Genomic DNA, 24,564 nt, shown 5'->3' with positions numbered 1-24,564 from the left:
GGCATCCTCACTCATGGCAGAACTGAACCAGAAGTAGCAGTAGGATGAAATTTTAGTGGGGAAAACGTTGGTACAGTCACAGGCTGCATGTATCCCACCCTCTTTGTTTCTCTCTAAAGAGAGAACAGCTCGGTCCCCACACGGAGAAGGTAAGTACTGCATCTTTAAGGTCTCAGCAGTGAGGTAGAGGAGAGGAACATATTGTCATTGTTTATACCTTTCTTCTTTGTTGAATTTGGGATTGGCTTCAGAGATATCCAGGCTTTTACTGAACATTGTTTTACTATGGCAGGAACAAAGCGAGAAAACAGAGTTACTAGTGTGGACATTTATAAAAGAGAGTCACCTGAAGCAATGCTGGACACCCAGCCCCCCAACCCATCCTCCCCTTTTCAAGCAATGCTCTGAAAAACCTTTCTTTTACTTTCCAACTATGGCTCAAGCCTACACAGCGCTGAAGTTCATTATCTTCCCCTGACTTCTGAGGTCTAGGATGACTTCCCCCATACATACTTGTAAACTCTGCTCTCCTTTATCTAATTGAAAACCCAGGTACCATCTACTTTGTCACATTGTCCAGGGAAAATAGAACATGCCTGAAGGCACGAATTGCAAAGCGCTCATTACTCAGACTTTTCCTGAAGACCTCAACACTAAGCACAATCTGGGAAAAAGTTAAAATCAGACCATAAAGCTTCTTAGAGGAACAGTAATCCATTTTGTATTCTAATTTGTAGGGTCCATTACCACTTACTCCCAATTCTCTTCCCTCTACTCAGTGCATAGAGAAATGCCCTGCTTTATCATCTTGGGTCTGAGTCCCTGAAGCTTAGAAGCAAAATCCCCTATGCTTTAAAGGGGCAGCTCTCTGTAATATGTTTCACTGGTAATATGCTTCACTGTTTCACAGAACACTGCTTCCTAATGTTAGCTTATCTTTCATGCAAGCTATCCACTTCAATAACCAGAAGAAAATGAATAGTTAATGAAGCCCATTTTAGAACAGTTTTTGGACTCTCACAGCAGAGCTGCTGAAAATTTCTGGCACATCCCCAAGGGATTCGAGCTCCCATGGAATTCTTCCTAGTCTCTGTGATTTTGGCACACAGGACAAATTAGCTGGTGTTAAACTAAGCTCAGAACCTGCCTCTTTTCTTTTGACATTTCAATGAAATACCAGATAGTCTGAGAGGTGTGGATACCACAACAGCAGAAGCAATTAAGATGTAATTATGAACACATTTAGTTGACAACTAGCAGGGAAAACGAAGAATTAACAAAACTTAGTCACCAGTTTCAGGGTGGCTGGTGTTTGTGCATACTAACTTTGCCATATACAAAGACCCAATGGAGAACACTTGGAGAGGTCAGCACAAGCATTTCAAGGAGTCTGTAAGCTCAACAAGCAGCCTTAGTGCTGAGTCCCCCATCTCCATTATCCAAAACTAAGTCATTGAAGGACTATGTTTTTCACTTAATACTTTCTCAGCCTGTAGGGTTGAAGGCTGCCAAGTTTCAAATCTCAATTTAAGGATATGCCCTTAAACAAGCCAAGACCAGACACTTGTAGGGTCCCCACATGGTTACCAAAAGCACAGTTCATCACACAGACACATAAACCAGAGGTTATAACATAAATCCCCTTTTTGCAAGCAAACATCTGTTTACTACTGGGGAAGAGGACAATAGGACTAAATCACAAGACACATGGGTGTGTTCTGCCCACTGCTTAGAAGAGTATCTCTGCCAGCTCAAGAAAAAAGCAATGGCTCTGTGTCTCGGGATGTTTACACAAGTCATTCGTGTCTAAACAGGAGACCTGTTTCCATGGTCCACCTCCCTGTCTTCCTACTATTGTAGGATAAAAGCACTGGATAGTCATCTGTTGAGACCAAAAAATGTCATTCTTAAAAAAGCATCCAGTTCCGGGATCTAAGCCCTACTGCTGCAAAATCCACTGTCAGCGGGTCCTTTCATGGAATATAATATGTGACTAGCCATTAAAAATCCCCCACTCTTGGTGGAAGGCACTTGTCATTTTGTTACTGACTGTTCTGACAGATGGTGCCCCATCAGCAATGCATCGTCCCCAGACGATCCCCATGCAGTGGTGTTCGTTAATGAAGCCAGTTCACGTTATAAACGACTGTGCTGCCAGCAACACAAAATGTGCCATTGTCATCTGTGGATGTGGATGGTATGAATTATGGAAACTCACACATGGAGTAAAATAACATCTCCCCTTTAACCCCTTCCAAAACAAGCACTACCAAGCCCATCATCATCAATCACGGTGTTATTACATCCCTTTCTCCACCCTTAATTACACCTTTATGTCCAGCCCTGAGTTGTGGTATGCCTTGCCCTGTATCTCTTTTGTGCCTGGCAGGTTTCGCTCCCTCCTTAAGCCAAAGCCCTTCTTTACTGATATGTAGCCTGGATATGTTTCTGCTCTGAACTCATCTCAGACCTTTTGACTTCAATTGTTTCCTCCTCTGCAGAACTGAGTGAGACATTTAAAAGCAAAAGAAATACTTTGGATAGCAAGACACAGCTTTGCCTCTTCAGACTTCTGAATCCAAATCAAAGCTGAGAGCTGGAAGAGAAGGTTTCAGCTCTCAGAAAACTTCGGGATCAATCTAACAGCTGCTGTTTGTTCCACCCAGTTGGACCCTTACTGTCAACAGCTGCAGAGTACTGCGACTCAAGAGGAGCCTTAGGGTGGGGGATTCACCTCTGCCTGGCTCTGGGAGCTGCACGGCCCATGCATCTACCAGGTACCAGCTGGAACACCGCAAGCTGAGTAAGGAGCGAGCAACTGTTTGTCAGTGTGGTGTTCGTCCTGATCGCTTTGAGGCCTGTGAGGAACACAAAGCACACCCTGTCCTGAACGCTTCCTTCGCCCAGACCTCACATCAAAGCAAACCACATATTCAAGACGGGTTTCCAACCTACACTACAGTGAAAAATCTTTATGGCGGTGCGTCTCAAGGCCACATATCCAGTCTGAAGTAAGTCCTAGCAGATTCTGGAAATCACCACTTTTTCCTCACTGTAGATAGAACTGGAACAGTTGCCAGCAAAACCTTCCAGCAATTCTAGGGACCTTGGGACATGAAATTATTTCACATTCTTCACCCAGCTCTCAGTCAGCAAAGGGAGTTTCTCGGCACAGCAGCTCTTTTTGAGCAGATCTTAACAGCTGAACAAAAAAATCATGTCATAAAGCTGAAACATAAGTTACAGCATCATCAGCATACATATATATGAAGTGTTCTTTTATATTGATTGATTTATGCAAGTGTGAATCCCAATGCACATGCTTCCCTTAGGCTAGTCTTAGGGACGGAGGAAGCAACTTCCATGGTTCAAATAAGTGAACTCCACAGTTCACTTACTCTCCTAGAACCTGCCTTGAGGAGACACCATTTTCCTCTGCTGTTTCTCCACAAGACTGACACTTTGTTTGATAGAAAAGAGGCAAAATTATAAATATTCCATCACTTTACAGGCACGTGGTAATTTATGTGGGTCAGATGCATGCTGGCTCTGACAGCACATTTGAGAGGCATCTGCAGACGCCTGGACAGGGCTTTCCAGATTCAAGCTGTTCTGATGACATGGAGGGTGGGGTTCATCTCATTCAACTTCGGGTGCCCAAAAGCTAGGCACCTAATCCAAGATAGTCATCTAGACTCCTGTTGTAGGCTATGGAGACAGAGAGGAACAACCACAGGGTAATTTATCCCATCTAAGATTATTGGAACAGAGGACGTATGTATCTGAGACCTTCCAAAGCCCTCGTCTGTCCCCATTGCCTAGAGTGACAGCCTGTGTCACAAGCTTAGACTGAATGCCTATGTTCTCGACAATAAAAAAGAGGTGAGATGAATCTTGCTGAGGGCATGGTGGTTTCTTGAGCAATAGCTGCAAGCGAACAGAACCCTTAAGCTCCTGGCAGGACTTCTGGTCCTGTGTGCTGCTGGCTGCCAGATCATGTGCAAATGTGCTTGGAAGTTGTAATGAGTGCTGGTGCGAACAGAAAAGCTCCACAGCTCCTTTGTATGTATCACATAAAAGGGGGTAGCAAACCCAGCCAGGCAGGACTCCTGGGTAAAGGAGAGACCCACCTCTGTCCATGTTGTGCCATTTCAATCGCTCTGCGAGCAGGGACGGGGGAGCCGCCATCTGTCACACTGAGAACCTCCATCGACTTCCTTTCTGGCCGCCGCTTCCCATGCCTGTTCAGCATTGGGGAGTCCACGCGCTTCCTGGGGGGATCTTTATGAAAAGAAAACGCTGTCAGCTGAATTGGGCTGTGACTTACCTCACACAGGTTGGTTAAATCCTCTCTCAACAATCTCACTCTCACACCTCCCCCACAGAGACAGGTATCGTCATGATGGAGATGGTCATCTGCAGTCTCTCCCTTCTTCCGAATTTGCAAACATTAAGACATAAGTTGCAATCCATCTACAGAGAGAAGGAGCACTGCTACCGCCCTGAATGTATGAGCACTGTAAAATAAAGTTACAACTGTAGCATAGCTTGCAGAAATTACCTTACAAAGCTGATAACAGTAATAACAAGATGACAGCACGGGCTGTAGCACAAGCTGTTAGCCAGAGTATTAAGCCATCTAGGGATCCTGTATATGCACTCAGGTTGCTAGAGCTTGCCTTTGATGTCCCTGCTAGCTAGATTAAATGTGACGCAGAGACATGAGTACACTCTGAACTCAGAATTGCATTCTCCTCTGAAAAAATACCCTTTTTTTTGCATCTTTAAGATTAGATTTCAGGTTTTCCCCGCTGCTTTGTATTTTTCCTCCTTCAGCATTACAAATTAAACATACTTGTCTACCTGAGATGAATCTCCAATGAGAGCTAGTAAAATTTATCTCAGAGGTCACCGTACAGCTTTTACTACTATAGCAACTGAAGTGCTTTACACTTTTTATTGTGTAACATTTCTATGAGGTATTGAAGTGCTACTTTCACTTTGCAGAGTGAAAACTGAGGTAGAAGAATGAGATATTTAAAGGCAATTAATTCCTAAAGGTGCTGACAAACATTTACTGAGTTTCTAAGGAGCACCTAAATTGCTCTGAAAAGAGTCTTTAGATATCAAACCGCACTGCAGAAAGTGCTCCTAGGTGACTTGCCAAACCATACACACCTCCACAGTGAAGCAGGGAACCAAATGCAGACCTGCTGAGATGTTTTATAACTAACATCTCCCATGGCATCAAAACAGTAAAAAGAAGGAAGGCATAAAAAAAATACAGAAGGATTTTCTTTTCTTTGGTTGGGCTATTTCAGTTCCCTGCCTCTATTTACAGACACATTTTTAATTTTAGTGGAGGGTGACCACCTGTAAAAAAAGGCATCCTTCACCCCTACCGTTAGAAAGAAGCTCACAGCGCACATCCCCTAAGGCTTCTTCCTCTGCCAGGATTCCTTTGTAAAACCAGTAATATTGCATTTGACAATTCTACCTCTACTGCCTAGTCTGATGGTATTATTTTTATCATCCTGCCCTCCTCATGCCCCCCATCTACTTGCTTGTTTCTTCCCTCTCTCACATCATGTTTTTTAGAACAAGATCCCTTTAAGGCAGGGCTTATTCTTGAAACAATGAGCATGAGCAAAGACGGCTCAAATGCAAATGGGTTAGTGATAACAACTGACCCCGTTACTGTATAACCCAAATATTCTTTGTATTAATAGTAATAATTTTCCTGTTAAAAATTAATTAGGAAAAAAGCAGTTGTATCTCACTCCATTTCAAACCAGGTCCAGTAATAAAAGGGTAGTATGAAATACTAGTAGGGGTAATAACCTTCAGATTAGGAAAAATATATAGTGCATAAAGTTAAGGGAAAAACAAAGGGACATAAACCTAATAAAGCAGTTATACTGGGTGACTTCAGCTGCGTATGTGTCAGTGGTCAAAAGTAAGCTGGGACAAGGTTTAGACATTTCAAACTCCTGCTTCTTCAAACAAGTTCAAAGAATGAGAAAGGATTCATCCCACAGGACAACTGCTGGTATCAGAAGTGTCACTAGAGTTGAGTAACACACATAACGCCAATGTAATTACGTTTGGTATCAACAACAGAGAGTTGATACAAGTTTTGCAGAGGGATACCAGACATTAGAAAGGAAGGTGGAAGAGTGCAGTTTAAAAGACAGGAAAAAGAAGGAAGAAGAAGGAAGATGAAGAAAGCAGTTAATGTCAAAAGAATGGAGATGAGTAAGCTCAGACTGCATCAATGTTAGTTAATAATAGAGTCTAAACAAGAAAGATGGAAAAAGGCAAGAAAAACATTTTATGAACAGATATTTTAAAAGGCAACTTGATCCAAGCATGTTCAAACCAGAAGACTTCAGCAAATGGAAATTTAGCTGGGTGACACTTACAAAAGTGACAGGCCAAATATAAGGCGGACACCAAAAGAGAGGGAAGAAGAAATCTGAAGAGGAATCAGCTAACGACTTGAATAACAGTGTTTTGTATAGCCATCAGAAAGAGAAAGCTTGAGAGAAGGACAGTAGCCAGAGGGACCATGAGGGAATCAACAGAACAATTAAGGCAGAGAAGGATATCGGTAACAAGCTAAATGGTTCTTTTATATCAGTCCTTGCTGCTCAAGATGCTGGAAGACATTGATTTCCAATCTATATTTTAAACTATCACAGAGAGAGACTAAGCAAAAAGAGCAGGTGTGAAACACACCAATAAATTCAACAACAGCAATTCACAAAGGTTTGATGGAAAATACATCCAAAAGTTCGCATGAATGTGGTTGAGCTTCTAATAAAGGTATTTGATTTCTCTTTAAAATTGGCTACAATCCTACACTATACATGGCTGAGGGTAGCAAGTATTGTACATACTTTTTACAAGGGTCTGAGTAAGAAACAACAGGGCACTAAGTCTGTCATCACTGTCAAGTCTAAAGACACTAAAGAAATAGTTAAATACACAGCCATCCTGCCATAAAGACTAAAGTGGTGTCATATAAAAGCAGTAGAAGATTTTGCAGAAGCACAGGAATTAAAAATAGGAAAACCTCCGGTGTTTGCCCTTCTCTTCTTGACTCTGGAAATATTTCACATGGGCAAAAAAACATCAAGTCCTGGTCTGGATCTGTGATAGTTTTGGTGATGCGTTTTCCTTTTATTTCACATCAGAAAAGTGAAGCCATTCCTAAGGATTTTTACAGAGGAAGAAAGAATCGTATAGGTAATGATCCCATTATAAAGGCATTGATCTGGAAGGTAGGAAATAAAGGTTCAACTTCTGAGTTTGGATGAGGCACCTATATCCTATATGGCTGTTTTGGCCCAATCTCTTGTTGTCTGGTTTATTAAGAAACTCCACCCCACAAAAGCCTTTTCCTCAAGGAGACCTTAGTGGACATTCATTCATGTTACTGAGAAGTTTCTCATTTCTATGTTTTCAGGTAAAGAAAATGGAGCTGGACTCGAAAGATGGAGAAGGTGGCCCTTCCCTGGTCCTTTGAGAAAGCTTTATATAGCTGAAACACACAAAAGGGACACCAGAAGGGAGTGCTAGTCTGAGCCAGCCGTATTTTTACCCGCATCCATCCCTTCTGAGACCTAACATCATGCAAAGAAAGAGGAAAAAGCAAAATACTCTGAGATGCACTTTTTTTTTTTGACAAAAGCTCAGGCAACGCACAACTCCCATGAATGTGGTTTCTTCAAGATGTTATTATTAAATGTTACTCTTTCTCTGCTCTTCTTTGGGCAAGGCCATTGCTAATGGCTAATGATGAGATATTCATCAGAAGCATGACTGCTCTTAATTAAACCTTGCCCCATGTTCTCAGAGATACTGCTGGGAACAGAAGAGGTGGAAACCCCCTGTGGAAGAGGAAATACAACCTACGAACACTCAGAGAGTAATGCTCAAAGAATCTAAAATGTGCCGATGAGGCACAATTATACATTCAGAGTAGTGTTTCCCTGTTGGGGAACGTTTTCACTCCTTGTACAAAAGATACAAGCGTAAAGCATAATATTTCAGTTCAAACCATGAAAATACTTTGGCGTGTGAGAGAGAGATATATGATGTATTTAGGGCATAACTATGTATTCACTAACATACTGGATATGAAGATTCTGGAGTCACCTTGCTTCTTTTCTTATGATAAAAACATTTCTAAAAGAAGATGATGGTGTCCTTACATTGCAGGATAATCTGTTTGAGTCGAAAGCTGATTAGTAAAGTGCTAGATGACAAACTGCACTAAGCAAGGGGCTTTTGACCACAGGACCTGCAGTTGGCACATCTACCCATCTTCATCAGGATCCCTGCTAACATGCTCTCTGTAGCTCCATCCAGGTAAGAGTTTAAGAATTGACTAAGAATTTCCATCTCTTCTTCCATAGAAGAGATTTCCCTGCAAAATTACAGGGCCTGGAGCCTAGAACTTGGATAATAATTCAACGAGTATTAACAAACTTACAGTTCAATATACCACTGCCCTGAAGGTTTGGGAGATTCCAGGCTTTCCCTGAAAATAAAAAGCACTTTGCTTCTAGCCTTTAAAGTGCTGAAAATCACAACACTACTATGTAAAAACGCTATTTCAGGTCATTGATAGAAGTGACTAATCCTTTATTAAACTTTTGTCGCTCTGCACAGCAAGAGTCACTCATACAGTTAGCTCTTCAGGGAAGCTTTTTTCCTGTTGTCTAGATTAGTGAAGTCCTTGGCGATCAGCAGTACCCTAAAATACTAATGAACAATTCTTCAGGAATAAAGTGGTATCACCAGAGTTTTATAAGATATATAATCTTACTGCATATTAAGCTTCAAAAATCTTTCTAAGATAGTCTAAAAACATGGGAGTTTGATGTATGTACTATAAACAGGTATGTAATATTATTCATACTTTCAACAGTATGAATATATATTTACCTACAGAAAAGAGAATGTGTACATAGGTAACTCCATAGTGATGCAATGCTACAGAGTCTTACTAGCTCAAGTCCAGAAGCAGCATTTCTGCAATACTGCATGTAGATTAGTAATTAGAAAGTTCTGCCGCTAGACTACACTGCTTCTAAACCGCATCTGCTTGCATAGATCCAGCTTGTGGGTCCACATGATATTTTTTAAGATCTGGTTCAAGACCAACTTGGATGTTTCTGCACTGCGAGACAGACATGTCTTGAAAAAATGAAGCCTTCGAGTTTAACCACAGACCAGACCTGCCCACCTCAGGCTGAGGATTATCACCAATGCCGTACACCATTTCAGTGGGAAGGTAACAGCGATGCTAGGGTTTGGGTATATATTTTCACAAAAAAAAAAAAAGGTGAAGAGGAGCTAGTTGAGATGGGTTCATGGTGACAGAGGTCATATCTGTAGTACCTATTTCATTTCTAGGGGGAAGATCCTCATCTTCATGACTAGGATATCTCTCCTTCCGGTCAAGAAGAAGAAAATAAATCATTTTCTCTTGGTTTTCTCTGAAAAAAAGAAGAAAAATCTTTAAATTTGAAGAGAAAAAAACATCAACATGTAGATAAACCCTCCTCATCAAACAAACAGTTACCGCTATTCTAAATAAGCTGGAAATGGTTGTGTACCTGCCAGCGAGATACACAACCCACACAGCTTTTGAGAATCTTGCTGTCTCCAACAAGCAGCTAGTGAGAAAAGGAAGTATGATTCCCATGTAACACACACAGAACAGAGGCACAGGACAGAGGAGGTAACATATCCACAGGAATTCCAAACCAAGAGGGGCAGCAAGACAGGTCTCCTGAGCCTCTAAGTTCTCTTTCCATTACGTGTCTCTCTTAACACCTCAGGAAATACACCAGTTCTCAGGCATAAGCTTGAAATAAATAAAAATTTGCCACCAAAGTCATATCCAACACAAATAAGAGCAATGATACCTCCCCATTTGGACTGCACAGCCCATCTCTTCAGGAACTGCCCTTGCCTAGCAGCAAGGGAAGAGACAGCACCATGCCTCCGCTGCCGGCCACGCTGCGAGCTTCTGGCACATGGTGCAAGAAAGGCTCAGCGCTTGCTCCTAACACCTCCCTAGCAAATGAGCAGCCAGCGGGTGAGGAGCTGCTGCTGGTCCCTCACAGTGAGATACACGTTCAAGTGATCTCTGCCTCTCCCCAGGTTTATAAGCATCCCAGCCCGTGGACACCCAACTGATATTAAGACTGAGCAAGTGCTTACTCTTCCGACAACAAGTCCTGTAAGAGTTTGTTTCGGTCACGGAAGCAGCCTAACGAGTGCATGCTATCTAACACGTCTGGATCAATATCCTCCAAGGAAGGGAGAGAACGAATCTGCACCTTTCGAGGGATTGGTTGCTCTGGTTCTGGCTCGTTCTTACCCCCTCTGCAGAGGAAAGAAGACGAGGGAGAGAAAGGGGGCAGGGAAAGAAGGAGAGAAAAGAAACATGAGTCACAAATGAACCCGTACTCTGAAACAGCCTGCAGCAACAGATGGAAATAGCTTGTTAAATTCCCACTGAGAGACCAGAGCTCGCAAGCAGACAGATATTCTTTTCAGAAGAAACCGCCGTGAAGGCTAAGAGTGACCAGCACCTTGTGGATTTGGATCTTTAATGAGAAATGTCTGCATTCAGTCAGAAAGGCAGTAGGAACTTCACTTACCAGTGCCCTCACAATTTAAGCAGCTGTTCAGCGTCCTAACGCCAAACATTTATAAAACACTACGCGGTTTTAGAGATGCTGTCGCATCAGCAGGTCAGACCTCGGGCTATCAGGCTGAAAAGTGCAAGCTGACTGATTCTTTTTCAAAGAAGGAGCTGCGAACAAACCATCACTGTTCATCACCAATTCTGATGACAACCGGCATTGCAGCAGTTTCTTTCTTTAAAGATTGAGAGACCTCAGTGTTCAGGTCCCAGCTTGACAGACTTTAAAGGGTTTTTGGGGAAACCAGGCTGTTTATTTACACGCCCAAATACAACAATCCCTGCTTCTCTTCAGACATGCAAACTTGAAAATTGTGGCGCAAGCGTGATGCCCGAGGTCAGTGGCAGACCTAGGAATACACCATTAGCGGTAGAGCATATTACTCTTTTAAAAGTAATTAACACAGGCTTCCTGCATAATTATCTCATCCCACACACTAGACTCAGGAGATATTGATTATTCATTGCAATTAAAGGCCCTGACTGTAAGAAACAGGTCAAGGTGTCAGGTTATCTAAAACTGACTGAATTATATATATTGCAGGCACCCTGAATATCCTTTGATTTTGATTAGGTAGGCAGTGAGCAATTTATGTAAATTCTACGCACGCAAAGAGGTGGGTTTGGTGGTGGTGGTATTTGGTTGGAGAAACTGTCTACCTGAATCTTTGCTATGTCTCAGTGGATGCTTTGTGCGATGTCGAGGTTCTCCTGCTCTGTGGGTGAGGTCCTCCCTTTCCTTTATGTGATGTGAATGTGTGACTGTGGGTCCAGGCTCTGAGGGTGGGCAACAGGAATCGGGAATATTTAAACTGCATCAGATGTCAGCGTTTGCTGTTTATGGGGCTGTGTTTGGGCAAGAGATTCTTCCTTTTGATGCTGGCAGAAATAAGGTGAACACAACTTGTGAACTTACTCACACTGCACAGAAGAAGGAGCCCCAATTCAAATGCACCTACTTTTTCTTGGGTAGATTAGAAAGCAACTCGGGTAGGATCATGCGTGTGAGATCAAGGTCTCAGCCAGTGTACCAAGAAGAGAGCCAATGCAGATTATCTCCTCCAACGTGAGAAGGCAATACTAAGTCATTGCAGCCGGGGCTCTGATGCTGGACAGGAGAGTTACATGCTACACCTGAATCACAAGAGATTGCTGGGTGCTACTTGCAATTTATTTTTAAGCAAGTTGAAATGCAGTTGTGAGGCATCTGCTCTGTTAACCATGTTTGTGGGACATCACTTGCAGAAAGACTCCTCGGAAATTTTCGTTTCATCTTTTCTTGAAGCAGTGAAAATGTGCTGAGCCCTTCCTGGATACATGGAGTCAGACTCCGGTGTGTTACGTGGGTCATGAGAACATGGGTCAGATCCCACTTCTCTCACACTGAGCTCTCACGCACGCCCTGCTCAGTTTTATGCAGTTTTGGGGACTGGAAGCAGAATATACAGGACAGAGACAGAATCTGTTCCTTGGGATTCGTACTTGTGTGTCAAACTAAAACACAGCTTCTGATGCCTCCTTGGAGTCTCACAGAAGTGTCTATGTCTTCTGCAATGACACCATGCTCCTGAATCTAAGGGCTAGACTGAAAAATCCTTGTTCAACTAAAGAAACATCTTATTCCTTGAGTGCCCTGTCGTTAAGAGGTAGATACCTCTTAGGATCAGGATCTAGCTCTCAGCAAGTAATAAGCAATGATTAGATCATGACCTTGCAGTACTAAAGCCAGTGATGACCTTGTCATTAAGATAGTTTCTTACAGGATGGACCTTTGAACAGCAGCTGAGTGTTTTTGTTTTTTAATGATCTGGAGTTCACTTTTAAAAAGTATTGACTTAATTCATCATTCATTATGTTACAAGCAGATGTCCTTAAGGTAATTTAAAGAGATAAAAAAGAATTATTGTTTTTGAAAATTTCCAGAAAATCCGGGTTTCCTGCTAGTTGCCCTAGTCTACAGCAGAATTATCACCTGCAAGCTTCTTTTATACCAGTCCGTGTGGGAGCCATTTCTAGAGAGCACAGCTTGCCATCTTCTGTGCACTGAAAAGTGGCTTTTCCTTATGCCCTGCACCTGGTCAGCCTCAGACATCGTCAGGAATTTTCGCACCTCCTCATCAGGTACAAGCAAAATCTGCAAAGAGGCACCTCGTCATTTGGCAACGCAATTCAGTGCTTCAGGAAACGAAAATCACCGGGTCTGGGCTGTGATTGGCACGACTGTATTGCCTGTTCCATTCTCAGTCTAGTAGAGAGTGACAAATTTGTTGCATTTCAGTCCACACAGACATCAAACAATGTCACACGATGAATACTGCAAATCACGTATATTTTTTAAAGGCTCGCATGAATGTAATTGCTGCTTTAAAACCCATCCTCTTTTGCGAGGATGGGTGCATACAATGCCTGTGATTCCAGACCAGGGTGGACTTTTTCAGTCTCTCCATGAAATTCCCTCGTGAATCTCACCAAGATGCACATTTGCATCAGTGCAAAGCAAAGCAAAGAACCGGTACAGTTACTCTTTTTCTGATTTTAGTAAATCTGGTACCTTCACAATTAGGGGGGTAACCCAGTGTTACCATAATAGCTACTTTTATTTGCCCTCTTGCTTTATTAAAAAAATGTGAAAATAACTGCTGTTTATTTGCTAATTTATGATAACCTGCGCTTGAAGTAAAAATAAATTATTTCAATTAAAAAGGCTTAAAAAATCTCACTAAATTAATTTGGGTGGGAGAGCAAGAAGAACTGGAGGTTGGTGATGAAAGGTTTCTCTCTGGTTTCTTTCTTCCTTTTTTTAGGCTTGTGAATCATGATTTCAACTTTCAAGACCTCTTTCTCTGTCTGCCTAGTCTGCAATTAAATCTTTTCCTCAGTTTTACAGTAGCCTTAATATTTATTTGAAGAATTAAGAATTTGAAGAATTAATCACTTATATGTTCTGAGTACAACTTTCAGGTCAGTAACCTATATATGACAAAGAATGAAGATTTTACATAGAATAGTAGTGTTACATGAAATAAAGAAAAAATGAAATGTGAGCAAAACAGCCATAGAGTAAAACACTTATAACCCCTCCTTCTCTGTCAGCATCAATATTCCCAGGCAAAATGAATGCAAAGAGGCTGTGAAACATTACCAGATGAAAGTAGTTGAGTTTTGGAGGTGGCAGGGTTATTCACAGACTAAATTTAGCCAAAGGAGGTTAACCTCTTTAGGTCAATCCATGGCCAGTATAGAGAAAATGAGACTCATTAAAAAAGCTATTTTGAGCAGAAACTTCGTTTTAGGCGCTCTGAACAGACTTCTGGAAGAGCCCATCTCTCTCTGCTTTCACTACGCTGGCAGTCTAGGGGAGACTTAGTTTGCAAAACTCAGTTTCGACTTCTGAAAACAGCCTCAGATGCCATTTCCATTGGGGTAAAAACCTGTTTACTGTGTCAATCATCAGAGAGTCTGACCTTCACCGAGAAGTACATGAAAATCTTCAAACGCTTATGTCTACAAAGAAAAAAATCTTCAAATTCGAAATCTAGAATAAAGTCATGAAATAACACCTCACATTGTGCATGTGAGGCTGGGACAACAGTCCTCCGACAGGTGACAACTTCCAGGCAAAAATCTTGAGGAGGATTAGAATTAAGTGATCAATGACATTTCATTTTATTTCCTATTCCAGTTCTGATCAAAGCACAGAGAAAGTCAGCTGATTTCACTCCAGGCAGAAGGAGAGGGGATCAGCTACCCAGTCTGATGTAAACAGCATTTACTTCTGGAATTGCTAGGACATTATAGGAGGGGTATTTTAGAGATTACAATTAGAGATTTCCCCTCCATTTCTCCTACATTTATCCATGAGAGTTTAAAAAAAATACCTGCAGCAAACAACACTCCAGTCCTTCTTTGGTTTAAAAAGGTGCCATGTCAACTGGTAACTGTGGAGAGCATGAAAAAGCCACGGGCAGAGTGCTGCCACCATCTCAGGTGAACTAACAAAAAACCATGTTATTCAACAAACTGTTGAATGCCCTCAGGTCCTATCGAAGTCAGATAAATCCAGAAGTGAACATTGCCCATAAGATAGAATTAGAGAAAACAAAACAAATCAAAACAAAGTTGTTTTTTTTTCCTGGTGACAGGCTTAAATATCAGTTCATATCATCCTCAAGTATTTCCCAAGAGCAATGATAGGATTATGAAGGCAGGACTTTCCTTATCACACACCTGGGGAACCTGTAGGTATGCTGACCCTCAGAAGTACGTATCAAAGCATCATTTCCTTGTTTAATATGTAAAGTATTCTCCTTAGTTTGATTAGGTTATCATCAGTATTAAAAAAAAAAGTTATTTACTTAGGTTTCTTGAAATGCTATTAAGGCTACACAAAGTGCAAGGTCACTTTTAAAAGCCATCAATCTTCCTTATACCCAAACCACTAGACAGGCGTGTACTTTTCTCACAGACCTCCTGTTTCACTGTCAAGACTGCTGCTTTTAATCAACTCACAGAACTACTCTCACATCAACAGGTTACAAGGTCAGAAGCAGCCTCTTAGCTTGCTGCGAAGAAGAGGGAGCAGGGATTATGAGACAGAAAAGCTCTTGTTCGCAGGTGCTTACTTATCAATACCATCATTTTTGTTTCTACTTCAGAGAAAAGCCAAGATGCCAAGAAGGAACAAACGAAAGCTTTCTTGTCAAGAAGGTATTACAAGGGATTGTCTGTAGCTCTTGGATAGCAAACTAAACATGGCTGTTAGTTGGGGGCTTTTTTGCTGATCACTTGCAGGTATCTTTTTAACACAGCAAGTTGCTGGACTGAACGTCTTATTTCAAACAATTGTTAGCCACTATGTAAAAGTTCCTGGCTTGATATATATATAAAGATGAAATTATATGAGTAGCAAAGGGAAAAAAAAAAACATTAGATGCCTTTTTCTCCTCTGCCTCTTTCTCCACCTGTGTGAAAGCTGCTTTCAAACTCCAGTCTCTCTCTTTCGAGATCACTAGAATATCAGCTCCCGTAACAGAACCAATGACAAATGAATGCAAAAGTGAATTAAAAAAGTGTTACTTACATATACCATATGTGTTTCTGAATATGTTCTAGCTGTAAAGGAAAAGAAAACAAGGAATTAGTGCTGTAACACAGAAAAGGTAATTCCACAAGACAACCTTATTCAAGGCTTATTCAAGTAAGTTCAACATTCCAGAGCTGGATCTGTGCAAACAACAGGAACTTTATGCTGCATAAAGAGCATGCTCATCCTCACCCACCCCACTGGAAATGAGACTATAATTCCGGACATAAGGAATCTGTCAGGAGCAAATCCCAGGAAAATGCACAAGTGCAAACACTTCACAGGCAAGTGTTTTGGCAATTTAAGTTTTTCCCTTCCTAAGCCCTTCCCCTCAGTAACCTAACTGAAGCTAACAAACTGCTCCTTTCAGTATGTGCATAATAGCTGATTCTTTACACCTGAAGTTCATTTCCAGTTTTGTTTTGGAAAAAAAAAGAGAGAGACAGAGAAGGAAATAGAAACAGATTCAAAGAGATAATGTGAATAAACAAAATAAACTGTGCATCTGTGATACGACCTTCTGCCAGGACCCATTCTTGATTGGCTTCACATTTATCCTTAAAATCTAAAGACCAAGTAGAATAAGGTTCTATGTCAAAATAATACCATTTATTGTTCCAGCACCTGAACACCAGACTCCAAATTTCTTTCACTTCCCTCTTTCCTGTTTCACACATGAGCATTTTTACGATGTAATGAAGGACTGTTCAAAGCTGAGCAGTCGCCTTGTCCACCTAGGGAAGGTAGATCCCAGCAAGTGTCGCATGATGACCGTGTTTTCCACAAGCATGGGGGAAAGAAAGAAACACCCTTTTTCCAAGAGAAACTGTTCCTATGACATACTTACAGCAGAACCTTCCTAATCTGTTTTTTTTGAAGCATGATCACAGTAGAAAAGAACTTTTCATAGATGCCCAGGGATTATTCAATATGCGGACAATATTTCTCACATTCCTCATTATGAAGCACCTTTGTACGTGCAGAACAATATGCACGCTCACTGCACACAGGCTTGCATTTGTGCAACATGCAGGTGAGAGGCAGGGGAGAGCTGGAAGGAAACTCAAGTGCTAACAGCTATAAGATGAAATCACAGACCCATTAAACTGGTCAGGAAGAACGGAGACAGCTGTCCTGCTCTTATTACTTCCATTTCAATTCCAGAATAATGAAAATCAGAGAGGAAAAAAAGAAAAAAAAAAGAGGAACGGACAAACAACAAAATCTCAGAGATAGAAAGTAGGTGTTTGCCACACAGAGCAAGGAATCAGAGACCTCTGTGCTATGGAACAACAACTCTGTGCTTGGGAAACCAGGAAGATCTGAGGTCGGCTCTATGGGAGATCATTTTTTAAGCGAGACAGGGCTTTTCCTGAAAACAAAGAAACAAGGGAACGCAGCTTAGGAAAGCATGACAAGAGGCTGGAGGGATCAGTATGAGACACAGCCAGCCTCCTTTAAAACCAAGACTGCGAAACCAAGACTGTATCAACACTGCAATCAGAGGTGCAGTGGGTACTTGCATATCTAGCTGTCTTCTAACCAGCCCAGGTACTGGGAGCACCAGTGCCCCCCAGCACACACATCCACGGCCCTGGGCAGACTTGCACAGCTTCCAGCTGTGGCCTTAGCTCTGCCACAGTAACTCCCCTTCACCACAATTCCCCTTGCATTAGGTAGTCCTTTCATCCCTGCACTATTAAGAGAAAGGGGGAGTATTCCTGACACAGTGCCATCACCCCTGACCAGCTTAACTCAAGGAGATAAGATACACATTATGGGTGTCCCCTAACAGCTTGGAGATGCAGCCCTCTTCCTCCTGGTTCTTTGCAAGCTGAGGTACAAACACAGAACATAAGAAGAGCCTATTTTGTACCGTTTCCATGGGACAGGATTTTAGCATGGTTACTTAGCAGGTCCATAGCACTGTGAGGATCTGCTAAGGAGTGTACTGTACCTCCTTTGCCTGGTAAAACCGCCCTATGAGATGCAGATCTACCCGTTATTTCATATACACCACACGGAGGGTTAGAGACGTTAATGATTTCAGACAAGATGCAGATGATACAGCTAAGCGATGTCCAAGCCTCTTTCATGCTTGCTTCTCCTGCTGCATTTTCTGTCTCCATGGGTCACATTGTTCTTCTGTGCCTGTGATACGCAGAAATGCCATGGCAAAGCAGACAACAGCACTTCCTTTTCTGAGTCAGAGAGGGGGAAGAAAGGAGGGTCACCAGTTCATGTCTTAGTCAGAGAACCTCTGGGCTCCTTCAGAAAAGATGTCAAAGAGAAATCCCTTCCGCCCATCCCTGCTGATCAATCTCCTTCAAGCTAATGACCCCATAGCATTTTTCTGAAAGAGAAGTCCTGTGGCACCTTGATGTACATTCGAAGGTGTATGAGAGCTCTCATGGCTGCTGTTTACCTACACATCTGCTGTTCAATCCACATAAAAACCCTTGCTGTGAAGTACGCTGGGATATCCCAGATCTGAAAAGTATTCTACGAAACCAATTTCTATTCTGATTCAAATGTAATTGCATGGAAATGTTTTTACAAGTGTGCTTGCTGCTGCCAACATCTTCACTGCTTTTTTAAAGGTAATTAATTAATGCTTTGTTGCTTTTCATCTGCATTAAACTGACAGGAGGGTTATGGGAGGGCGATTGGTTTTGACAAGGAGAAGTCTGTATGCTTTTTACTATGCAATGCAGGGGAGGGAGATACACAGTGGGAGCTAATCTCCCTCCTCCTGCCTTCATTTAAACACAATGTTTAAATGCATTTCAGTGACGAAGGCATTTAACAACCCTTCCCAGAGGGTTTTTCTTGCTGTTTGCACATGAGTTTGCCAAATTTAATGCCATTTTATGGAAGTTGTAAAAATGCCGTTTCCTAATATCTCCTAGCCACCGCAGGCAACTGTCTCATGACGCCATCTCTGAAACAACAAAACAGGCTCAGATCCATTGCACATGCACAGTCAGGGGAGAGACTTCTGCAAGCTAAAATGCTGTAACGGAAGGAGTGGGGGAATTTCTTTATCATGGTTTTATGTAAAAATACTTCCAATATATATTGAACTTGTACACTGAAGTAGCACCTAGGAGCCCCGCTCACAGATGAGAGACCCATTGTGATACAGAGCTGTACAAGCTCATCAGAAAAAGAGGTCTCCTCCTCCAAGGAGCTTACGTCTGAAATTGAAGGCAGGGAACAACAGATGGAGACAGACAGGCAGATGGAAAACAAGGCAGCGCTGTCTACATCCTCGGCACCCATCTCAGCAGAGCGGTTGCCAAGCTAAAAAGTTCTGACCTGAAGAAAAACTTCCTCAAAGTCTGTGGATATGGATGAGGGCTTCTGGGCTTGAACTCATGTCAAATTTCAAACCTCCCTGTCCAGAAAGGGAACAGTCTCAAACCCATCTGTGCACTAAATCGACCCACACCTCAGATGAATCTTCTTCATTCAGAAGATCCTCTAGTCTGAGCTTTAAACCACTATATAATGTCAGGATAGAGGCTTTTCCTGACCAGAGGATTCCAGCTGGCAGTGCAAACAGCACTGGTACAACCATTATCTGTGTCAGTAGTAGCAGCCGTACTATAGCAGCCTCCAGGGACCTTGACAAGGGCAAGGTGTCACTGGGCTATGTGCACGGTGCATGAATAGGCTCTTGGCAGCCAAAAGCTTACAGCCTAAATACATCAACTGGACAATTACCTCCGTTCTACAGGTGGTGAAGTGAGATAATTTAAATGATGTGATAGGCACCTTACCATAAGACCTTCTAGAAAAAAGAAGAAGGAATCAGGGAGTGTTTTCCCTTGTTCATTTTTTTAACATTCTTTAGCTGCTGTGGTCCATCATTAGCATATATTAGACCCAAGAAAAAACAAAATCAAACAGAAAGCAGAGAGGAGATTCTGAAAATGTGTGTAATTTAAGTTGGATAATATTCAGGGACAGGTATCTCAGACTATGCGGATACCCAACATGGAAGACAAGTCATTCTACTCCGGAACAAAACAAAACACTGAAACAATAACAGCTTTATCAGAATAGCTTATTCTGCAGTATCTGCTCTGATCCACCTTGCTCTACAGACGAAGTTTCGATAATGCTCATCCAACTTCACAAGGAAAGTGGATCAAAAGCTCCTTACTCTCCCCCCTTTGCCTTTGCGTTTCTGTAGAAGAAAATATCAGCTGAGAATGCAAATGGATTCCACTACAGGAGCTGAAATTCTCCGCTGTAGAGATGCTGAATCATTTGAAACCTCCAAGGAAAAAAACATCCACTTTCCAAAGGGCACATAACTAAAAGAAACCTCATCCTGCAGTACTGCAGGCACCGAGAGCCCTCATTCTCTTCCATAAACCTTCTCAAGCTTAAAACCAGTTCACTTTTCCCTCCTGACACTACTCCTACTAGAAAGCTGTCCCAGAACCCCACTAATATGGCTAAAATGCTGCTTCTAATTTCTAGCCTACTTTCATGTAAGGCCATTTGACATACATTTGTTTTTGTGCCAGTATCTTCCTTTAATTTAAATAATCCTTCCCTCCCTGGTAATTACCTCTAATGAATATGCAGACAACCAGTACAACCTTTCTCAGACATCATCTGTGTAGACTAAGTGGAGCTCTTTTAGGCTGTGCTATTCAAATGCTGACCACCTTAGCACTCGTTCTTTGTTTGATTTCATCTTTCCTGACATGGGTGGTCAGAAATATCATGACCCGCAGCTAGGATCAACTTTTGCAGTCTACTGAAAGAAAGACACGGATTCTTTTATTTTGAAGCATGTTTAGTAAAACAGGCCCAGTAAAGGAGAATGGTCAAGGATGTCCCACTAACCACACTTGAGGCTACGTAATATATGGTGAGCGTGAACAATATTCCACTAAAACATAATAAGTCTTCTTTCCATAAATGAATCGTATACAAAGAAAGGTAATGCCTATTTCTTAAGGCAGGAAAGGGCCAGCAACAATAGTTCTGAGTACCCTCCTCTCCGTTAGTCCTCTCAAGCTCTAACAGTGAGGCCGAATGATGACAGTTAAACGTGAACGCTAGTTCTGTTTTTGTTGATCATTTTAACAGATGGACTGGGGTGGGTGTGCTGTGAAATGGCAATTACTGCAGGGTGGGAAATGCAGTTGGATGAAAAGGAAAAGAGATACAAATCAAAAAAAGGAACAAAGCAGAGAGGAGAAAGGAAAATGAAAGAAAAAAATTCTAGTGACCTTACATTTCACTATATTTTTCTGCTGAATTCACCAGTGAGATATTGAGCAAATGATCAGTAATGGTAACAGCTCCCTCTGTACTTATTGTACCCAAGCCACAATTTCTCTCAGATCTTTGTATAAATATCAGATTGATTCAAGTGAGATATTTTCTAGGAATAGAGGCTTCCAAAGAAACCCATATTTATACCCTTTTTCACAGGATACAGCTAAAATAGAATTCAGATCTCTCCTCAGAATGAACTATATATTCCCAGCTCCTGGGCGGTAAACAAAGAGCTCCCTTCTGCCTGGCAATCGAAGCAACCGGCACGCTAACAGCAAAGAAAGGGAAGTGTGACAGCAGCAGGGACAGCAAACCGAGAGACCCTAAAATAATGAAAATAAGATTGCAGCTAATAACAAAGAGCTATCCTTTTTTCCTCCAAGCTCTCAGCTCTTGAATACGTTTTATTTAAATTCTTATTCACAATTCACTGGTTAGTGCTTGTCAATAACTACCCAATCTGTTTTTTTTTTCCTCCCTAAGGAAATAAGAGCTTCATTTTGATCAAGAAAAGGCAGGGGGAGGCGGGGAGATGTCACTCTGAGACTTTGATTTACCTTAACAGTTTTCTCTGTTATGCGTGTACATTCTCTGCTGTATTGCATGATTCAAAACATTTAGGGACTATGCTCTATGGCAAAAATCAGTCAGAACAATTTGAAGAAGATCTAACGTCTGGCATACTCAAACCACCCGCACCAAGATCTTTGAGAGAAAAAAAAACAAAAGAAAAACTGTTATGTTTACATTATGGAAAAGAAACTTAGCTAGAGAGGGACTTGGGGATCTTCTTGGTCATGAAGAACAGCTGTCTCATGTCTCAGGGTACAGCCCTAACCTCTGCAGTGTTCTTTCCATGAAAATACTTGGAAAAATATTCTTTCTTTCTTTAAAAATCTGTTTAAAAAAGGCCTTTTAAAGTGCCTAATATTTTTCTTCTTTTTTTTCCAATCAGTGCTACTTATGTACTGCAAATGTGATGGCTACTGGGATTGCAGAAGTAGGGATACTAGTAACAGCATGAAGAACTTTTCACCTCCATCACCAAATAGAGCATGACCTGGTTTTGTAATGAATGAAAGAAAAACCCAGCTGCAGCTGTCAGGTAATACTGTAAAGAGAGTTGTGAAGGGAGTTTCAGTTCACTTAGCAGACAGGTGTCTGCATCCCAAAAGCACCGTCACAGCTGGTGCAGACTGATGCTGCTGTTAGCAATCTCAGCAGAGAGGCCAAGCACTGATCTGAGAGTTTATTTATAAATATTTTAGCAGACTGAAGAACCAGGAGGAGTTTCAAATTTACATTTCTTTATACATACTCCCACTCAGAATCTGTGAGCTTAGTAAATCTGTATAAAATCATCACCAGAGCCTGACAATAGGATTTACAAGGGCAATGTACCCATAGAGGCAGAAGCCTCCACTGACAAGCAGGCAATCTTGCTTTCCAAAATGATTTTAATTGCTAATTTTTTTTAATTCCCCAAAACATTAACACAGTGTTAATGAAGGATACAATCACTACAAGGTGCTCACCCTTGCAGGGTCTCTGTTGTAGTGATGGGATGTATCCTAGATGCAAAGACTCAGTGCTGAATGCCAGGAGCTCAACACCGTGGGCCTAATCGTGCTCAGGACCACAGGGCACGAGGTGAAAGAGCAGACTAGAAGACACTTGCTCTGAAGGCTGCTGGAGGATAATGCAGAGCACACGCAGGGTAGAATACAACGCAGGTTGCGTGGCATGAAGTGAGAAGCGATCACTTTCGTCAGAAATGTAAGAAAAGCATACTCTCTTTAATAGCAAAACTTCAAATAACAGTCCTAACAGTTTTGACCTTCAGACAGTTATAGCATGTCCCTGACAAACTGCCGTACAAGCCAGGAGAGCCAGACAACTCAGGTGGACTCCAAAATGTGCTAATGGGTCAGTAGCACCGTGATGACGTTATGAGGGGTTTCTTCTAAATGCCCACTGTTACATATGAAGGAGAATTATGAGGCTAGAGAAGAGACACAGAGGTAATCTGCCCTCGTGATTCAAAAGAGAAGGTAACTAACTTCTTCCCAAAGACTCCACCAACTCCACTCATTCTTTGCTGAGGAGGAAACACACAGCAGTGTCAGTAAATCAACAGGTTGCTTTAGTTATTCAACCGTAACTGCAACAAGGTGACAAATGAAGCCTTGCCCACATGACTCGCAGCAAATGCCTTCTTACCGTGAGACGTTTCGAGGCATCCACTTCAATCATCCCCCGCAAAAGGTTCTGACAGTCCGGGGGGATAAAATGTGGCATGTGGAACACTCCACGTTTCACCTTCTCCAACAGTTGCCGCAAGTTGTCGTCATCGAAAGGCAGGGCACCCTGCAGGGATGGGGCAGAGTGGTGGATGGGAGAGACAAGCGAAAGGGAATTGGAGAGGGCAAAAGGAGAAAAGCCAGGATAAACATGGTGAGAGAATGGAAAAAGGAAGTCAGCTCATAATGAATTATTGTAAGTGAAAAAACCTTCTTATCCATTGAAAATAAGTAATTTCTTAGTGCTGCTGTATTTTCTCCAACATAGGAAACAAAACTGAGGACATAGTTTTTTATTAGACCTTTAATTAGAAAATGACTACCAGTATAAAACACAATACAAAATATGAAATTGCCTTTCCAGGCAAATTCACCAAAGATGCATGGATTCACTTAAATTCAGCTCAAGCTTTTGATCTGCTGGTATTCCTCCTGGGCATACTTTCACAGCAGCAATGTTTATCGTCTCCTTATTTTTAATCTTCCTGAGACACATTTATTGCAGACATTGAAAAGGAGGTGAACAGCATTTGAGAGACTTTCAGTAAAGAACATCCTCCTTCCGACAGAGCAGTGAAATGACACAGCTGAAAGAAACCCTAGCCAACGTTAGCCTCTGGAAGCAGCAGACGTTCCACCTGTTTAATATACTCCATCCCGTTCCCATGCTGCGGTCAGGTCATCAGTTCCTATTGCTTCCCTACTGTAGCTCGCTTACATGAATGGCTTGAGTTTTTTTTAGCTGAAATTACAATTTGAATAGATCATCAGCTTGCCACAAAAAGCAGCAAAAGACCTATGCTCGCTGCAAGGACAAAAAGGAAGAAAAGAAGTTGAAATCTTCAGGATAACTCCACCGACTGCAGCTGCTACCCTTTTATAGCAAGTCTGCACCTTCCTAGATATTCTCACTTCCTTCTTTCACTGCCTAATTCTAGTAGGTGCCGAGCTTCCTTGATTTCCAGGACGGTTTGTGGGAAGCTGCAAGCTGTCAGCTGCTGTGATAATGAAGCTTTAAGTTGTCAATTCTGGCACTGCTCTTACTACAGAGAAGTGCATCTGTATAAGCAATCCTGTGTCTCTGGTTTGCGGAGACCAACAGCTCCATGTACAGAAGCCTCGGAAAGCCCACCCGATGGCCCCCGCTACCCGGCACT

At 42.0% G+C, this 24,564-nt stretch overlaps 1 protein-coding gene across 11 annotated transcripts in view; it reads right to left on the bottom strand.

Annotated features, from left to right (window-relative positions):
* BRSK2 (BR serine/threonine kinase 2) overlaps positions 1–24,564 on the bottom strand; it is a 322,400-nt gene that overhangs the window by 45,748 nt on the left and 252,088 nt on the right. For 7 of the 11 annotated variants that reach the window (XM_075162999.1, XM_075162997.1, XM_075162992.1 and 4 more), the window contains exons 8-13: positions 23,328–23,474; positions 15,804–15,835; positions 10,237–10,401; positions 9,409–9,506; positions 4,131–4,281; positions 218–283 (exon numbers count right to left, since the gene is read on the bottom strand). In XM_075162999.1, the coding sequence (XP_075019100.1) occupies positions 218–283; positions 4,131–4,281; positions 9,409–9,506; positions 10,237–10,401; positions 15,804–15,835; positions 23,328–23,474 (659 nt within the window). The remainder of the gene's footprint in view (positions 1–217; positions 284–4,130; positions 4,282–9,408; positions 9,507–10,236; positions 10,402–15,803; positions 15,836–23,327; positions 23,475–24,564) is intronic. The other 4 variants (XM_075163003.1, XM_075162994.1, XM_075162998.1 and 1 more) reach the window with 1 other exon arrangement.

This window comes from Calonectris borealis, chromosome 14 (genome assembly GCF_964195595.1).
Source record: "Calonectris borealis chromosome 14, bCalBor7.hap1.2, whole genome shotgun sequence".
NCBI classification, from domain to species: Eukaryota; Metazoa; Chordata; class Aves; order Procellariiformes; family Procellariidae; genus Calonectris; species Calonectris borealis.
This window is presented reverse-complemented; position numbering and strand designations above follow the sequence as displayed.